General features: G+C 43.5%; 1 protein-coding gene across 3 annotated transcripts in view; it reads right to left on the minus strand.

Moving 5' to 3' along the window:
* Window positions 1-19,509, minus strand: part of SLC9A9 (solute carrier family 9 member A9) — a 676,865-nt gene that overhangs the window by 13,448 nt on the left and 643,908 nt on the right. For 2 of the 3 annotated variants that reach the window (XM_061167802.1, XM_061167803.1), the window contains exons 15-16: window positions 16,711-16,816; window positions 13,770-15,402 (exon numbers count right to left, since the gene is read on the minus strand). The exons of the other annotated variant lie outside the window; for it this stretch is intronic. In XM_061167802.1, the coding sequence (XP_061023785.1) occupies window positions 15,184-15,402; window positions 16,711-16,816 (325 nt within the window). In that variant the 3' untranslated portion in view covers window positions 13,770-15,183. Of the gene's footprint in view, window positions 1-13,769; window positions 15,403-16,710; window positions 16,817-19,509 lie in introns of those variants that run through there. 3 annotated transcript variants of the gene reach the window in all.

Consider the following 19,509-nt stretch of genomic DNA (forward strand, 5'->3'; position numbering starts at 1 on the left):
TTTTATTTGATATGTAATTTTTTTTGTTAAATCAAGATTATGGCTTACAATACCACCTACCTGCCAATGATTCTCATGAAAAGAAAATTCCAGGTCTAGCCTGCTGGTCCCAGAGAAGGATGGGCGGTACGGCAGGGCTAGACCAGTGGGGCCACCCCAGCTGGATCCAACCTGGACTAACAGATCTCTCCAACAATGACTCTTGATACATGAGCTAAATAAATGCATACTGTTTGTATAGCTGAGATTTTTGAACTTGTTTGTTATGCAGCAACAGCTGACCAAAATACCTATTTCTGTCATTACCTCCCTAAAGTCTGTTTTCAACACAGCAGATGGAATGATCATTTTAGTAGCAAGATTTTGCCAATTATGTGTTGCCCCTGCCATTGGTTCTCGTTTCACTGAGGGTCAACCAGAAATTTTTATAAGAACACACATGAACTATTTCCTCTCCCGCCTCATCTCCTCCCTGACTTCGACCTCCATAAGCCTCCTCACTAGCTCTCCTCTAGCTACACATACTTCACTGCCCTCCTTGAACATTCTAAACAAGTCTGGGATACTCTTCCTTCAGGCATCTCTCCATGGTCTTTGCTCAAATGCCACCTTCTCAGAGAGGCTGACTCTGATCATCCTATTTAAAACCCCAACTTCCATGCTCCTCCTCATCCTTTTCTTAAAAATTTTATTCATTTATTTGGCTGTGCTGGGTCTTAGTTGCAGTACTCAGGATCTTCGATCTTCGTTGTGGCATACAGGATCCTTAGTTGTGGAATGTGGGATCCAATTTCCTGACCAGGGATCAAACCTGGGCCCCCTGCATTGGGAGCATGGAGTCTTAGCCACTGGACCATCAGGGAAGTCCCCTTGTGCTCTTGACCTCCCTTGCACTGTTCTATTTCGTCCCCATAATGATGTTATTGCTTGGTCATCTTCCAGACAGTCACTGTTAAAATTTGTCTTTTTCTACTAGAAGGTAAGCTTTAGTAGGATAGGAAGCTTTGCTTTGTTTGCTCAGGATCCTATGCACCTGCAACAGTGCCTGACATAGTGTAGGTACTCATTAAATATTTGTAGAATAAATATTGGTGACCATCAAGTTTCTCTCTGAATGATGCAGTGTGTACCTGGACATTTCTATTTGCCTGGCAAAGGCCTCCCTGACCACGTAGCTGTTTTGTCAGCATGAATCAAGCACACCTTTCCTGGTCTACCTCACCAGGTATAAAAGAGTCATTTCAAAATCGAGAGTCTTTTCTGTAGCAAAGGTTTTTAGTAACAAAGAGAATAAAAATGTACAGGGCATTCTTTAAAAAAACTTTATTTCACATGAGCATAGAGCTGATTCATATTTTTTTCATCAGTGGTACTGCCCAACTGAAGATACCCACTTACAAACTCATATAATGATGAAGGCTTTTCACCTCGAGAATCACATCCCAATGTTTACTCTTGTTTTCTCTTTAAGTGGAGTATTTATAATTAAACTGGTTTAATACACATTTTGGTGAAAGTATAGTTTGACCCATTTTTTGCTGTGGGGCATACAACTTGGATGCAATCTCAAAAATGACAGAATGATCTCTGTTCATTTCCAAGGCAAACCATTCAATATCATGGTAATCTAAGTCTATGCCCCAGCCAGTAATGCTGAAGAAGCTGAAGTTGAACAGTTCAATGAAGACTTACAAGACCTTCTAGAACTAACACCCCCCAAAAATGTCCTTTTCATTATAGGGGACTGGAATGCAAAAGTAGGAAGTCAAGAAACACCTGGAGTAACAGGCAAATTCGGCCTTGGAGTACAGAATGAAGCAGGGCAAAGGCTAATAGAGTTCTGCCAAGAGAATGCACTGGTCATAGCAAACACCCTCTCCCAACAACACAAGAGAAGACTCTACACATGGACTGCACCAGATGGTCGACATAGAAATCAGATTGATTATATTCTTTGCAGCCAAAGGTGGAGCTCTATACAGTCAGCAAAAACAAGACTGGGAGCTGACTGTGGCTTGGATCATGAACTCCTTATTGCCAAATTCAGACTGAAATTGAGGAAAATGGAGAAAACCACTAGACCATTCAGGTATGACCTAAATCAAATCCCTTATGACTATACAGTGAAAGTGAGAATAGATTTAAGCGACTAGATCTGATAGACAGAGTGCCTGATGAACTATGGATGGAGGTTCGTGACATTGTACAGGAGACAGGAATCAAGACCATCCCCAAGAAAAGAAAATGCAAAAAGGCAAAATGGCTGTCTGAGGAGGCCTTACAAATTAGCTGTGAAAAGAAGGGAAGCGAAAAGCAAAGGAGAAAAGGAAAGATGTACCCATTTGAATGCAGAGTTCCAAAGAATAGCCAGGAGAGATAAGAAAGCCTTCCTCAGCAATCAATGCAAAGAAATAGAGGAAAACAACAGAATGGGAAAGACTAGAGATCTCTTCAAGAAAATTAGAGATACCAGGGAACATTTCATGCAAACATGGGCTCAATAAAGGGCAAAAATGATATGGACCTAACAGAAGCAGAAGATATTAAGAAGAGGTGGCAAGAATACACAGAAGAACTGTACAAAAAAGATCTTCATGACCCAGATAATCATGATGGTGTGATCACTCACCTAGAGCCAGATATCCTGGAATGTGAAGTCAAGTAGGCCTTAGGAAGCATCACTATGAACAAAGCTAGTGGATGTGATGGAATTCCAGTTGAGCTATTTCAGATCCTGAAAGATGATGCTGTGAAAGTGCTGCACTCAATACGCCAGCAAATTTGGAAAACTCAGCAGTGGCCACAGGATTGGAAAAGGTCAGTTTTCATTCCAATCCCAAAGAAAGGCAATGCCAAAGAATGCTCAAACTCTCACACAATTGCACTCATCTCACGCGCTAGTAAAGTAATGCTCAAAATTCTCCAAGCCAGGCTTCAGCAATACGTGAACCGTGAACTTCCAGATGTTCAAGCTGGATTTAGAAAAGGCAGAGGAACCAGAGATTAAACTGCCAACATCCGCTGGATCATCAAAAAAGCAAGAGAGTTCCAGAAAAACATCTATTTCTGCTTTATTGACTATGCCAAAGACTTTGACTGTGTGGATCACAATAAACTGTGGAAAATTCTGAAAGAGATGGGGATACCAGACCACCTGACCTGCCTCTTGAGAAACCTGTATGCAGGTCAGGAAGCAACAGTTAGAACTGGACATGGAACAACAGACTGGTTCCAAATAGGAAAAGGAGTATGTCAAGGCTGTATATTGTCACCCTGCTTATTTAACTTACATGCAGAGTACATCATGAGAAATGCTGGGCTGGAAGCACAAGCTGGAATCAAGATTTCCGGGAGAAATATCAATAACCTCAGATATGCAGATGACACCACCCTTATGGCAGAAAGTGAAGAACCAAAGAGCCTCTTGATGAGAGTGAAAGAGGAGAGAAGAAAAAGTTGGCTTAAAGCTTAACATTCAGAAAACTAAGATCATGGCATCCGGTCCCATCACTTCATGGCAAATAGATGGGGAAACAGTGGAAACAGTGGCTGGCTGACTTTATTTTTCTAGGCTCCAAAATCACTGCAGACGGTTATTGCAGCAATGAAATTAAAAGACACTTACTCCTTGGAAGGGAAGTTATGACCAACCTAGACAGCATATTAAAAACCAGAGACATTACTTTGTCAACAAAGGTCCGTCTAGTCAAGGCTATGGTTTTTCCAGTGGTCATGTATGGATGTGAGAGTTGGACTGTAAAGAAAGCTGAGCGCCGATGAATTGATGCTTTTGAACTGTGGTGTTGGAGAAGACTCTTGAGAGTCCCTTGGACTGCAAGGAGATCCAGCCAGTCTATCCTCAAGGAGATCAGTCCTGGGTGTTCATTGGAAGGACTGATGTTGAAGCTGAAACTTCAATGCTTTGGCCACCTGATGCGAAGAGCTGACTCATTTGAAAAGACCCTGATGCTGGGATAGATTGAGGGCAGGAGGAGAAGGGGACAACAGAGGATGAGATGGTTGGATGGCATCACTGACTTGATGGACATGGGTTTGGGTGGACTCCAGGAGTTGGTGGTGGACAGGGAGGCCTGGTGTGCTGCGGTTCACGGGGTCACAAAGGGTTGGACACGACTGAGTGACTGAACTGAACTGAGTAAAACTTCGAATGGTGTTCTGTGGCTTATAACTCTTCTTCAGCTTTGGGCCAAATTTGTCAACTGTGGATTCCAGTACACATTTTGTACATTGTGTACAAAAAATTGTTCATTCTAGTACACATTTTGTATTGAAATGTATTATTTTGTATTTGTTTTGTTTAAAATATAGAAGGGTTGATTTACCATAGAAGGCAAAAGGAGTTTCCCTCTGTGCTCTAAAGTAAAGGTAAAGCTTTATGCTCTCCGCTGACAAATTTTGTAAAAGGTGATGTCTTCTGAAGAAAGGGTGACCTGATAACTGAATTTCAGATGCTTTCACTCTGTGCTGCTTACCTGCATTGTCATCTGATGGGTTAACCTGCCTGGTTAGATGCTGAACCACAGAACCAAGCTCTTGTTTGAGTCTTGTTTGCTACCTGCATATATAACATTTTGAATCACAGTATTTACATAACTATTTCTATCCCTAATTTTATGCTCCAATGAACTACTTTGGAATCCTTGATCCATTTTTGGGAATATGGTGATACAGCACCGATGACAAAAATGCATATATGACAAACATGGCCATTTTTCCCACGTGAGAAAAGATGTTAGTCAAGTTGAGCTGTGCCCTCTAAACTGAGGGTTAGATAATTGAAAAGTGAAGTGAGGAGTAACTAGGGGAAAAAAAGAAATACCAGACATGGACAAACTTGAAAAATAGAAGAATTTTTGTGAAAATCATAGTTTATATCATAGTTCATATGAACCAAATTGTTCTGTCACTTTATTTCTGAAAATTGCCAAACTGCTTGCAGACCCTTTGACAGATAAAGACTGCCTGTTAACTGAGTCCCAAGCCCCAGAAACACTGCTCCGGGCCCCAGCTACTCAAAGTGTGGTCCAGGGACTGGCAGATCAGCATCAACCAGGAGTTGGCTGGAGATGTAGAAACTCAGGTCCCATCTGAGACCTTCAGAATCTGAATCTGTATTTAATCAAGTCCTCAGGGCACTCCCTTGTAGCTCAGTTGGTAAAGAATCTGCCTGCAATGCAGGAGACCTGGGATTGATTCCTGGGCCAGGAAGATCCCCCTGGAGAAGGAAATGGCTATCCACTCCAGTTTTCTTGCCTGGAGATTCCTATGGGTAGACGAGCCCGGAGGGCTACAACCCACGGGGTCGCAAGAGTCAGACGGAACTTAGTTGACTAAACCACCACCATCAGGGCATTCAAATGCACATGAAAGTTTGAGAGGTGATGCTCTGGACACCCCTTCCTAAGATGAATGTCAGGAGGATGTTCTTCCTCTCCTAATAAAGAACAGCAGCCTTGAAGGCCTTTAAGGGTGGCAGCCACACCAGCTGAACAGGAAATGGGGGGAGAGAATGAGCTGCCCCAGAAGGTGCCACTTTGCCATGTGGATTATTTTCAGCTGAAGACAATGGGGGCCCAGCAGACTCAGGAAGGGGCTTCCTAGGTGGCACTAGTGATAAAGAACCCGCCTGCCAATGCAGGAGACATAAGAGATGCAGTTTCAATGCCTACATTGGAAAGATCTCCTGGAGAAGGAAATGGCAACCCCCTCCAATATTCTGCCTGGAGAATCCCATGGACAGAGGAGCCTGGCAGGCTACAGTCCATGGGGTCCCATCAATTTGGACATGACTGAAGTGACTTAGCATGCACACACACAGTCTCAGGAAGAGCTTTTCACCTCCCCTTTTAACTGCCTAAAAGAATTTAGATAGAGGCCTGTACCAGGAAGAGAGCTATTAGCAGAGAGGAATTTTACATCCAAAAGACTCATCTGCATGGTGTGGCAAAACATTTGTTCCCAAGCCTTGGTTCGTCCCATCTTCCTGAGAATTATCTTCTTCCTGTTTGAAGTCCAGGTCCCTCCTCCCTTCTCCTTAGCTCAGGAAGGTGTTTAAACCTCAATTACCTGACTGCTGGGAATCTCATATTTTTGTGAGGCTCCCACCATACAAAATTTGTTTTTCTCCTGTGTATCTGTCTTATGTCACTTTAATTATTAGATCAGCCAGAGAACCTAAAAGAGAAGGAAGGAAGAATTTGCTATGCTGACTGAATAGAGTCATCACTTCTAGCTGGCATAGACTGTGAATAGAGTCATCACTTCTAGCTGGCATAGACTGTGGGGGACAGTGAGGGCCGGGCTGGCTCTTGGTGAAGGTTTTACCAGCAAAAGAATGCACTTGGGGACCAAGGCCAGCTTGGATGCAGCTCATATCTTTGGACCCACTGTTATGAAAAGGAGACAATTTGAAATGATTTGGTGGATGACGTTGCATGGTCACAGAGGCTTGAAGGGAGCAGTTATTTTTTCTTTCTTTTGTTCAGGCAGCAGCTGTGGCTCCCAAATGTGTTGCCTGCTAGGGCTTTAGAACTTGATGATTCACAGGTTTTGTGAGTTGGTGCTTTTCTAACTGGACAGTGGTCTTGGCCATGTGCGTAGTTATAGCCTGGGTTCAGAATTGGGCACAAAATGAGAGCAGTGTCCCCACCACCTCACAATTGCCTCTCAGCCAGTGTGTGCTTCCTTGTTACCGCAGTAAGTGGGATGCCATGGATGGGTCCTACGTCCCCTGCTGTCACATCTCCTGCTCCTCCCTTTCCCTAGACTGTCTCCCCCACATTGCCAGCTTTTACTGCCCATCTCAACCACCACTTCCTCTTTGATGATTTTCTGCAACTGGATGACATCTCTAACCACTTCCAAAGTCCCTTTCATCTAGTGGCTTGAAACCTTGGCTGCACATCAGAATCATCTGGGAAGATTTAAGACATCCTGATGTTCAGGCTACAGCCCAGACCAGTCAAGTCAGGATCCAGTGGGTGGATCCAGGCATCAGGAGTTTGTAAAGCTCGCCTGGTCCATCCGGTGTCCAACCAGTACCATAATTCTTGTCTGGGACTTCCCTGGTGGTCCAGTGATTAAGAATCTTCCTGCCCATGCAGAGGACATGGGTTCCATTCCTGGTATGGGAAGGTTCCGCATGCCGAGGAGCAGCTAAACCCCTGCTCCACAACTGCCGAGTTTGTGCTCTAGAGTCCTCAAGCTGCAACTACTGAGCTCACGTGCTGCCCAGAGCCTGTGTTCTGCAACAAGAGAAGCCCTCATTCAACACAACTAGAAAAAGCCCATGCATAGCAACGAAGACCCACTGCAGCCAAAAATAAATAAATAAACAAACTTTAAAAAAAAAAAACCACTAAAAATATACTTGTCTGATCACTGTAATCTCCGTGAAGCTGAGATACATCTGTTTGGTTTTCTACCTCTGATGTTGGGACATCAAGGGTTCTTAGTGTCTATTGACAATCTTGTACTAAGTCTGCCTGCAGCCCACTATAATTGGGGAAGAAGTCAGGATCTTTTAACTATAGGGTCCTGGGTTCAAAACTCCCCTCTGCCATGAGTCAACTACATGATTTAAGGCCAGGACTTAACATTCCTGTCTCCCAGGTCCATGCACATAAAGTGGGGTTTAAATGTGATGCTCCCAGAGTGGTTGTAGGTTGAGATGAGATATTGTACATGGAAAAGTGAGGCCTATAGCAAAAAATCAACTAATTTTTGTTTCCTTTTCTTCCTTTTGACATTTTTCCTTTTTCCTTCTAGGCATGATGCCAGGTATAACCAACCCAGGACTGAATTCAGTTCAGCTCTGATAAATCAGCACTCCTGAATGCTGGCCATCTGCAAGATGGTGAGTGGACAGTGGGGTTTCAGGGAGGGTGGCCTGGTGACTTTGGTTAACCAAGGGTTTCCCTGGAGACCTTCAGTTGCTGAAGGGTGAGTTTCACAGTATGACTGCATTGCTTAGGCCACATCTTGAGGTTGGGGGCATTCGAATTGGTCTCTTGCACTTGGTCCTTGCTGAGCTGTTTGCTTCCCACTGACCAGTTCCCAGGGGAGAGGGGGCAGAGAGGAGGATGCTGACATGCGGAGACTCTGACCCCTGTGTGGCCCAGCTCCCTCATTTACATCCAGCCTGACTTGTTGGAGCTTCTCTTTCCTCCTCATTCTTTGCTAAAACGAATCACTCTGCATGATGGGTGATACAAGGGGCCAAGATGTCTTTGAATTAATGGGCTTTCTAGAACTCACCATTGCTCATCTGTCCCACCTTTACTGGTCCCATTAAGGATACGGACACTGGCAATTCCTAACTTTGATTATCAGCCATATATTCTAAGTATCTGATAAACGTTTGTTAAGCTGAACGAATAACAGTGTGATGGCCAATATTTGGGAAGCGTACGGAATCTTCTACAGGTAGGCATCTTACTCTTGGCAACCTCCTCCACACCAAGCCTGCTGCCTGCTCTGAAGGACAAACACACTTGAAGGCTTCTTGGCTAATCACACAAGTACTTTGAGATTGTACTTCAGGACCATGCTATAAACATCAGCTGTCCTTGAACTGTGCTATGTATGGAGAAGGGGTAAGAAATCGGGGCAACATCATGGGTAAATCAGAATATTGTATGGTTTCTTATAAGAAACAAATCTCTGAAGTGCTCCTTTCAAAAACATTTGAATTGATCAGGTAATCTACCTGTTTCATTTATTTTGTGAAATAAATTCCTCTTCTAGCCTTCTTCATCCTTCTGTTCCAATCTGGAAGGAGGGGGGAGGAGAAAGTGAGGGTGGAGAGACCGGGTGAGGGGGGGACATAGTTTGGCAGGTAGGCTATCAGGGTATCCATTCTGGGAGTCTCTGGTATGAGCTGACACTGGGGTCATAGGCAGAACTGTTCCTCAGAAACCTGCATGCCACTTGTGAGGCCTTTGATTGACTGAAACAGGCCCACCCAGATTAGCTAACCTAGTCAACAGAGGGCTGATGTTAATCACATCTGAAAATATGCATCCACAGCAAGATCTAGATTAAAATTTGATTGAATAGGGATTATATCCTAGCCACAATGACAGGTGAAACTATCATAGCTGAGGAGAGGTGGGGTCATGGTAAAAGGCCACGAACACAGTAGCAGTAAAAATGAATACTTGTCTGAGCTAGTTCCCTGTCCCATGGGCATGCAGAGCTTCCTGAATTCTCAGTGAAGTCTTGTCCAGGACTCTTTTCACGGGTACATACTCTGTCCATCCACTGAATAGAGCACCTTTCAGCCTCTGTCTGATTCCCTTTCTTCTTACTGTCAGTGGTTCTCCCCAAGGACTGAGTGAGGATCATCTATGGGGCCTTTTGAGGAAAGATGTGCTTGTCCTCTTGGAGACTTTGACATGGTCCTTTGGTGAGGAGGGCATATCAGAATCTCTTTCTTAGAGAGAGGTGAGGAAGATCGTGTGGCAGTTGAGAAACTTTTCAGTGAAGCTGCGATGCACGTCTTCTCCTTCCAAATACACACCTCCAGCCTGGACGTTTTTCTTAAACTTCAGATTCCTGTAAACCTCTGGACAGCTCCACGAAGTGCTGCCTGAGAACCTCAGACTCAGCAAGTCCAGAGTTGAATTCATCAGCTTTTCTTTGTTCCTCCTTCTAAAACCCTCAGTGAATGGAGCCATCAACATATTGTCACCTAAACCTTAAATATGGGGTCCTTCTGGGCTCCCCCAGCTTCCTCACCTTCCATATCCCGTGACCAGCTTTGTTGAGTCTAGTTCTGAAACCTGTCTAGAAGCTGCCTCCTCTCCATCCTCCTGGATTCTGCCTCAGTTAAGCCTCTCATTGTCTCTCTCCTGGCCGGTGAAATAATAGTGTCCAAACTGGGTTATTGCACCAATACCCAGTCTTCCTGGTATTTGGTCTCCTCACAATACATGTAATTTTCTTCCCTGTTTAAAATATTTCAATAGCTCCCCATTCTCAAAGGATCATGGCTCAGACTACTTCGTCTGGTTTACATTTCCAGAATTATCTTTTATTCTTCCGTTTTCCTATGTTCAACACATGAATAGCACCATGTGGAATAATGTATAGTTCCTCTAATGCACCAGGCTGCTTCACACCCCTCTGTCTCCTGTCCAGGCTCTCTCCTTTGTTTGGAATGCCTTTTCCATATTCTATTAATAGTGATCCACCCCACCACCTGCCCCACAGTTCAGCATCTATCATGTCTGCTTGGTCAAACACTCTCATCTTTCAAGACCTCCCTCAGATGTAAGTTCCTCCATGACAACTTTCTTGACCACCACCTTCCCCCATCTTGAAGCCAAAGCTTCAAGAACTGATTATATATGAAAATAACATCATTGTGAAAATTAAAAGTAATGTAGATAAACCAAAAGGCTCTCTTGATTCAGCTCTCCTATTCTTATTCCTCATCTTGTTATCAGTCTACTGGGAGTCAGTCCAGACTGTTTCGCTAACAATTTATCTTGAAAATATTTCCATGTGAGTTTATGTGTATGGGTCCATCTCTACAGAGAGTATAACTGCTGCAGAATATGGGTATAATACAGTTTAGTTAGCCCCTGCTATTGATGGGTATTCCCCCTCTCTGCCAGTATTTTGTAATAACTGTGTCACAGTGAATATCATTTTGTACAGTTCCTCATGCATAAATGCCAAGTATTTCTTTTCTACAGGGAAGCATAAAACTAGAAGTCTGGATAGAAGGAATCATACTTGATTCTACATATTCCTGACATATTTTTGTGTTCAGAAGTTTTTTTTTTTCTCTCATGCATCAGTAAGAGTTCTTTGTATAATTTGAAGGATAATCCTTAGTCACACAAACAAAAAGTATATGTGTATTTTTCTCTGCTTCATTTAAAAATTTTGCTTGTTGTGTTTTTAATTATAAAAAATTTTATATTTTTGTGGAGTCAAATGTGTCATTCTCTATTTTTGGTTTGTATCTTTCTCAGGAAGACCATCTATATGCATATCCATATTTTATTTTATATTTCTGTTATCCTGCAGGTTTACTTTTTCCATTTGACTCTTAAAGTTACTTGGAATTTAATTTTGTGTATGTTGAGAGTATTACCTAATTTTCTTTCTTTTTCCATATTGAATGTCAAATTGGGCCATACTGTTTATTGGATAATAGTCTATTCAGCCATTCTCCCAAGTTGAAATGACATTTTTTATGAACTAAGTTTCTAAATATAGGTCATGAATTTGTTTCTGTCCTTTGTAGTAGGTTTTCTTGTTCTCTTTGTTTATTTCTGAGCCAAAACCAGTGTTTTTGTTACTATACTTTTATCGTATGTCTAGATACCTTATAGTGTCTGTCTTCTTCTAGATGTTTGATGAGACTGAGTCACATATCTTTGAATTTTAAAGACCTTTTATATAGTTTGCATCCATATGTGTTGAATGATGCAAATGAATAAACCAGAAGCTCTTGGTACTATTGATGCTATATTTGGTATTCCCAAGGTCTCAAAGACTGTGTTGTAAAATAGCTTTTCCAGTCCTTACTTCCTATTTTAGCTCAGCACCTCAATGTGTTATTTCATAGGAATTTTCTTCTTCTCATTATTATTTTGAATAAATAATGCATCTACAGTGTACAAACCCCAAAAGATACAAAAGTGTTAGGTCTCTCTTTAGTTCTTAAGAGCCAGTCATACTACCAGTTTCTTCTTTAACCTTCCAGAATGGCAGCATACCATCTGCCCTGCACCTTGGTCTTTTTGTTTAGCAATATATTTTGGAGATCATTCCATATCAGTACATATGATGCTGTTTCATGAGATGCATGTTGCATGTTTTATTTAACCAGGGTAGCAATTCATTTATTTTAATAAATGTTCTTTGTATGTATGAAATCCTCAAATATCTGGAATCAAAATTTTGCCCATAAAACTTGTGGGTCAAAGGGTATTTGAATTTTCAGCTTTGACTTATACCATTAAGTTGTCCTCCAAGAAGTTTCTAGAAACTTTACAAATGAAGACCATGACAGCATTTGCCACCGGGCTTCAAACTTGTTCAGACATGTGCTGAGTACCAGGAAGAAAACTACAGGGGTGTTAGCTGGGACCCTGACAGTTAGAGCTGCTGTGTGTGTGTGTGTGTGTGTGTGTGTGTGTGTGTGTGTGCATGCACCTGCATGTGTGTATATGTGTGACGTATATATGGTAAGAAGTTCAAAGAAGAACCATAAGCAAATTAATTAGGGTGCTGTTTAAAGCTCTAATAATGAATGCAAGCATTAGTGGTTTGAATGAAGCTCCTTTGCCTTTATTATTCATTAGAAACTGGCAGTAAATAATAGGCTTGAATTGCATAGCCCTGATGCTGCTAATCAAAGCACAGAGCATTTAAGATCATAAATTATTATTATTCACAACAGGAGCAAAAAGGGAATTTGGGATTTATGAATTGCTAACTGGTTCACCAGTTAGCCTCTGTTCTGGTCTTGGGCTGACTCAGAGGGAAAGAGGCTGTTTATTACATCTTGAAGCTGGAACTCTGTCTTATTGGGTGGGACACAATTTCCTCAAACGCCCAATATCATACTTAGCTGGAGACACTGGGATAAGTGGTCCAACCCAGATTAAGAAGCCCTCAATCTTCTTGTGGGGCTTCCCAGGTGGCGCAGTGGTAAAGAATCTGCCTGCCAATGCAAGAGACACAGGTTCGATCCCTGGGTTGGGAAGATACCCTGGAGAAGGAAATAACCCACTCCAATATTCTTGCCTGGGAAATTCCATGGTCAGAGGAGCCTGGTGGGGCTACAGTCCATGGGGTTGCAAAGAGTCAGACATGGCTGAGCACACATGCACAATCTCCTGGGGGTAATGGTTCAGGATGTGCAGCTGGAAAAAAGATTCTTTTTCCAAGCAGAAGAGAGCTTTGCCTGTGGCCAGGAGGCTATTTTTGCTCTACCATCTTAGCAAGTTGGTGCTGGGTTAGACCGTGTGCCTTTCCTTCTTCACTGACCCTCATTTCCATTCAGCATGTCATATTTCTCTCCCTTCTCTCCACTTCTGCCCCTACTCACATTTGTCTGCTTTGGGGGGATCTTCTCTTTCCTTGGTGTGCCTTTTTCCATGCAAAGGGAAAGAAACAAAACATGAGTTCTCATCCCTTCCTTTCACATGATAAAGGCAGAAGTTAAGAGGAACATTTCTCTTTTTCCGTTCCTTTGGTCCTTTTCCTCTAGTCCCTCCTCCCGTGTTTTTGGAGCTCTTTTTGGTTTCTGGTCCCCTGCCCTGTGAAAGGAGGAGGTGCTCGCCTCTGCCTGACTCCACCTTCCCTTTTCATGTCCTCCCAGCTCCTTGCTCTCTGCGTGCATCACTGACTCGGCCAGAAACTCCAATGACTTCCTGGCCAGAGGATGCCTGCATCTCCCTTACATCACCTTTCAGTGCCCACTTCACCTGACACTTCAAGAGTAAGGGCTTAGCACTGCCAATTAGCAAGACAGTAGATGGTGCTTTAGTCACTAATTCGTGTCGGGCTCTTGCGACCCCATGAACTGTAACCTGCCAGGCTCCTCTGTCCATGGGGACTCTCCAGTAAGAATACTAGAGTGGATTGCCATTTCTTTCTCCAGGGGATCTTCACTGGAGATCCGGGAATCAAACCTGGGTGCCCTGTATTGCAGTCAGTAAACTGAGCTAGGGAAGCCCTAGGACAGTAAAGGACGTTTTAAAATAATGTACTAGCGAACACAATCGTACTTTATAACAAAGTTTTATTAGGATTAAGTCAAATTAGAAAACTTCATGCTCTGCTGCTTGCCATATTTATCTGGAATGACCAGGATATACTTAGCTGAGTAGAAAATAATTTGTGCCCCTGGATTCTACCGTTTGGAAAGCAAGAGGATTGCTGTGCATAGCGGCGTGCCCGGCACCTCCATGGTTCGTGTCAAAAGCCTGAAGACTCGTCAGCAAAGCATGTGTTACTTTCAAGCTTTGGGCCCCAGGAAGACGCTCATCCTCAGATGCAGACTCTTCAGAAGCTGCTCACCTATGACTCGGGCTGCCCTTTTCGGGCTGACCTTTTTGGGGTCTGATATGAACATCTGTTATTTCAAGAGAAGCTGGGTTTGAGGTATCTTAATGGCTTAAAGGCACAGGTCGTGCAGCGGAATTAAAAGCTGTCGTGTTGGTCTCTCCGCCTCAGGTCACAAGTCACGTGTTGTGGGGAGGGAGCTGATGCTGCGTCCTTGGCGCGGCGTGGGGGCTCTGCGCACGCGCAGTCCTGCTCTTCTTGTGCACCGCGCGCCGCTGTTCACAGGTGAGAGCTATAACCGGAGAGGAGCCTGGGCTATGGCATCTCATCGCCCCACGGACAGAAGGACCTGCCACAGAGCCAGGAAGTGACGTGAATGCAAGCAAGGACAGGAAAGCTGAAGCCGGGTGCGGGGAAGAGAACCCCACTGTCCCTGGAAGGGGTCCCGCCCAGGTGGAAAGCGGTACTGCGTTTAGTGCAGAGTGCTTCCCAGCTGTCAGGAACCCCTCCAAGCAGTGGGAGGAGCCGCTTGAAGAGGATGCCCAGAAGGATAGGGGTCCCCACGCACCAAGGCCATCAGCAGTGGTATGTCCAGCACTTATCTGGACAGATAGCCCTGGATCACCAGCAGCGAGTGGGACCCTAGGTTCTAGACATGTAAAATGTGTCACTTCCTGAATAAATGGGTATTCCCTTCAGCTCAGGAGCCACGCATTTGAGCTCAGAAACTCTTTTTCAACAGAGATTTAAAACTCTCCCAAATGAGGGTAGAATTTCCAATCTGAGGGAAGGGTCAGGAGAGCTGTATACAGAAAAGAAACACCTTGCAGACACAAGAACAACTGTTTCATCCTCCCAGCAACTAGATGCCTGTCTCCTGTCCCCACACCCTCCCCACCCTCCCCAATTCATTAATAAAAATGGCACTGTCCGAAGCTCAGGTCAGTTGCCTAATACAGAGGGATGATAATAAATTCTCATTTCTGTGGGCACCAGAGGATGTATGTTTTGAATCTCTCCTTTCTGCTCTTTATACACTTTCCAGCCTCTTTCCGTGCCCTCAGCCTCATCAGCTTTGCTTATATGCCTCAGTGAGCCCTGCATGACCTGTGATGTCTGAGCCGTTCACGCCCATCAGTTCAGCTGGGATTGACTAAGAGTTTTCTCGAGCTTGAGTTCATAGCTTCCCAGGCCAAGGTCCCCCTCGTAAATGTTTTCCTTGCTTGGAGTGTGGGGTGAAGCTTTCTGGTCCTCCCCAGGAGGGCTGCAGGGTGAGGTGCCTTGCTCCTGGTAATTCATGGCAAGCTCGTCCTGGTTTACGATGCATTCAACATCATCCTCTTTGAGGTGTTCCTAGATTTTGGAGAGAAAGAGAGAGTTCACTTGATAAAAGCAGAAGACAATAGCAGTCCTGCAGTATAGGAGAACAGGATATTCATTTTCCTTTTTACACTGCCCTGTCTTAACTTGGCTGAAGCTTCTGGTATGCCACGTGTAACTTTTTCCATGTCTGCAGGAGTTGTGAAACATTTCTAAGATGACATTGAAGATGGACATCATCACACAATCATAAGAAGTCTCTAAGTCTCATCAGTAAGAGAATGTGTGCCAATTGAGCAGGTCTGTGGGTTAGGGGAGTTAAAATAAAATGCTATGGATGTTTTGAATGGGTGTCTAACCTGGATGAGAGGAGTTTTTAGAATTGTTTGACCTCAGAGTACAGAATGATTCCCAATATTGGTTTTGGAATGCACCAGTATTGGTTTTAATATTTTAACTCAATGTCTGCTATATTTTCTTTGAAAAGTTTCAAATGGGATGAGTGTCCCAAGGCTAAAAGTGGTTGGAAGTTTCCATGGTGGGTAATGGTGGAAACCAACTAGATCTGGCCAATAAAGTTGTCCTCCCCTTGAAGAAAAGAAATTAAAATCTCAAGTTTTCTTTCATTGGCTTTGGGAAGACCTCACAGAATTCCCTATAGAATGAGCCCTGGTTAGGTGACCTTAGGTCAGTCATTTCGAACTTCAGCCTATACTGGAATCACTCCTTAAAGCACAGATACTGGGTTCCTGAGGCCAGAATTCTGAGGTGGGGCCTGAGAATCTTTGTTTAAAACAAGTTTCCAAGTGAGGCTGAAACTGCTGGTCTGAGGACACACTTTGAGAATTGCCGGCTCAGGCTGTTGTGTTTTGAGCACATCTGAGATCTGAGATGACTTTTTCTCTGTTTAGACATGGGGTCGGCCACCTCCAAGGGTACCACAAACTCCAAGATTCTGCTCCTCTCCCATCTCTGACCCTCTGATTTACTGGGAGGGAGTCTAATTGCTTCTCAGCAGTTTTTTTTTATTCCACTCCCTTCAGCTATAAGGCACCCGGCCTAATATTCAAAACTTCAAAACAGAGCAGTTTGTGAGGACACATTACTTCTTTTATATTTTTCTAAATTCATTTTATGGTTAAAAATATTGGTGACAATAAAAAATTGCATTTTTAAAAAGAAGAATGAGCTCACATCAGCAACAATGGAAAAGAGAGAAGCTTCTTGGTGCAGTGAATTTTAAGAACTGTTTGCTTCCTCCTCAAGACAGAAGAAATAGCCCCAAGCTTCCGGGTTTTATCAGTATTCACCAAGCCTGTCCCTCACGAGATGTTTACTCACCCCATAGGCCTGAGGACTGGTGAGCAATCGGGAAATTGGGCCACACCATTCAGGTAACGTCGTGGTCAGTGGAGGACCAGAGTGGGTTAGAATTGGTTTCAGGTATCTGTGAGGCCTGTTAAGGAATACTTGCCAAGAGGAAGTCAGGATGGAGTTTCTCACATAGCACAAACCTTTGCATGCAGTGAAAGATAGTTATTTTTACCTTCAAATCCCCTACTCCCTTATTGAGGAAGTAATGTGGCCTGTACAAATTTGCTGTTTATATTCTTTGATCCCCACACTTTCCCAGCCCTCCTGATAGTCTTTAATCATGGGGAAACGGCACCTGGACCAGCCAGCGTCAGAGAGGTGTAAATGGTCCTCTTTTCGCCTCTCCCACTCAATGTCTCCTCTGCTTAGAGAACATATTCTTGAGAATTATTTGAAATAATAGCGTAAAAGATTGTGTTTTCCTAAAACTGCACACACAACTTAAACCACTGGTAATTTTCACACAAAATAGCAAGAGGTATTTCATAAAACGTTCCCTCATTCGAGAACTGGGTAGTGAACACAGATTGTTTGCCAAAATAGTTTTATTTTCACTATTCAACACAGTCACTTTATACTTCATACATCAATGCATTGCCATACAAATTATGTAAATAAGCTGGAGCTAAGTTTATTCTACTGTCTAACACCTGTCTTTCTCCTCTGTTCGTCCCAAAGTGCTCTAACGAGTTAAAAGAAAAACCTGTTTATCTAAAGCCTTTAGGTTTTCCTCCAATCTAGCAATAATGAAATCCCTAGAGGCTGCCGCCTCGGGTTGCCTTTTTTTTTTTTTTCCTCCCAGAAAGGTAGTGAAATTATTTCACCATTCCATCAGAAACAACTTTCAAGCTTTGTATTATTTCCTCTTCTGGAGAATAGTTCACCTCGTCAACTTTCTGAAATGCTATAATAAATAGGGAGAGGGGAAAAAAATGGAAAGCATTTAATGTTGGCTCGTGGAGGCACTCAAGAGAAGACCTTGGTGGAGGCTCTATTGGAGCCAGTCCACGGGTGGATGACACCACTCCATCATTCCACGATGCCCTGAGTGTGTGGGACAGAGGGGCATGCAGCTGGCAGGGGCCAGGAATCTGCTGGCCTCTGACTTTGAATCATTTACCCCCACAGTGGGGACAAAGCAGGAGAGGCTCATGAACACAGCCTAGTTATGATGTGAGGAGAGCGATTGAAGAGATACTTAAGAGGGTCTGTGATTGCAACTGTGAGCGGAAAACTTGCCGACTCCTTTCAGATGTGCAGCTGATGTGCTCCGTTAGGGATGGGGAAGATATTAACGTTAAGAGCCTGGCATTGCCTGTGACATCTTGCAAGTCTATCTACAACTCTGGAAAGCTCTTGATGATCTTCCATTAATTTTTATTACAGAGTGTTATTTCCTTCATTTTATGGATGAAGGCACTGAGGCCTAAATACACAATGATTTTAAGTAATCCAGAGGCTCCCTTTGCTGTCTGCATCCACAACCATCATATGCGAGCAGAAGGGAATTTCTCAGGGTGGAATTGAGTATGTGATCAGTTGGTTCTTTGGGAAGAAAAGCTCGCAGACCACACCCCTGCTGGTGAGCTGTGGACCCGCTCAGGCAGGAGCATGTGTTCTGATAGGCTTTATGGTGTGCATAGGTCAGGAGAAAAAAAAATTTTTTTAATAGGGAGCTGAGATGGAAGATATATATATATTCACACACACATATATAACTGGAGTACAAATCAAAGAAAATTCAGCCAATTTTATTTCCAAATGGAAAAGTGACAGATTCCCAGGTGGCACTAGTAGTAAATAACCCACCTGCCAATGCAGGAGACACAAGAGATGCAGGTTCCATCCCTGGGCCAGGAAGATCCCCTGGATAAGGAAATGACAACCCATTCCAGTATTCTGGCCCAGAGAATCCCCTGGGCAGAGGAGCCTGGGGTTCTACAGAGGAGCTACAGTCCATGGGGTCGCAAGAGTTGGACTTGCTAAAGTGACTTAGCAAGCACAACACATAAATCAAAGAAAATTCAGCCAATTTTATTTCCAGATGGAAAAGTGACAGCAAATAAGCAACATTTTTAGCGATGTTGTATAAGTAAAAATGGGGTTTGTCAAGGTTCTAAGTTTAGGAGAGGCATGGGCAACTTCCATTGTTTGAAATTCTCCATACACTGAAAAATCAAAATGCCAAAACCATGTCACAAAAGGAAAACATAAATTTAAAACTGCACGATGAACATTTTCTTCTTTTCATCCCGATGTTGTTGCTCAGTGGCTCAGTCATGTCCAACTCTTTGCAACCCCATGGACTGCGGCATGCCAGGCTTCCCCATTCTTCACTATCTCCCATTTGTTCAAACTCACGTCCATTGAGTCAGTGATGCCATCCCACCATCTCTGGATCCTCTGTCGCCCCCTTCTCCTCTTGCCATCCATGAGGTATCTCTTTAACTCTCTGTGTCTTATTATTGGTGCTAACACTTAATCACTTACTTTGTGGCTTTCTGTGAATGTGAGGCTTGGACCAAATGGGCTACCATTTGATCCTTCTGGACAAGCTCTGGGATTCCCAACTCAGAAGACTTGTGTATAACTGGCAACTCTGCCCCTTCACTGACTCTATGACCTATGGTCTAGCGGCTGACCCCTGTGAGCCTCAAGTATTGCTGTGAATATTAACTGATGTAATGTGGGAAAATGGTGTTGCACTCTCTCACGTGCCATTCAAATGCTATTTTATTAAAAAAATGATTTCTTAAGTAATACTTT

This window comes from Dama dama, chromosome 19 (assembly GCF_033118175.1).
Source record: "Dama dama isolate Ldn47 chromosome 19, ASM3311817v1, whole genome shotgun sequence".
NCBI lineage: Eukaryota > Metazoa > Chordata > Mammalia > Artiodactyla > Cervidae > Dama > Dama dama.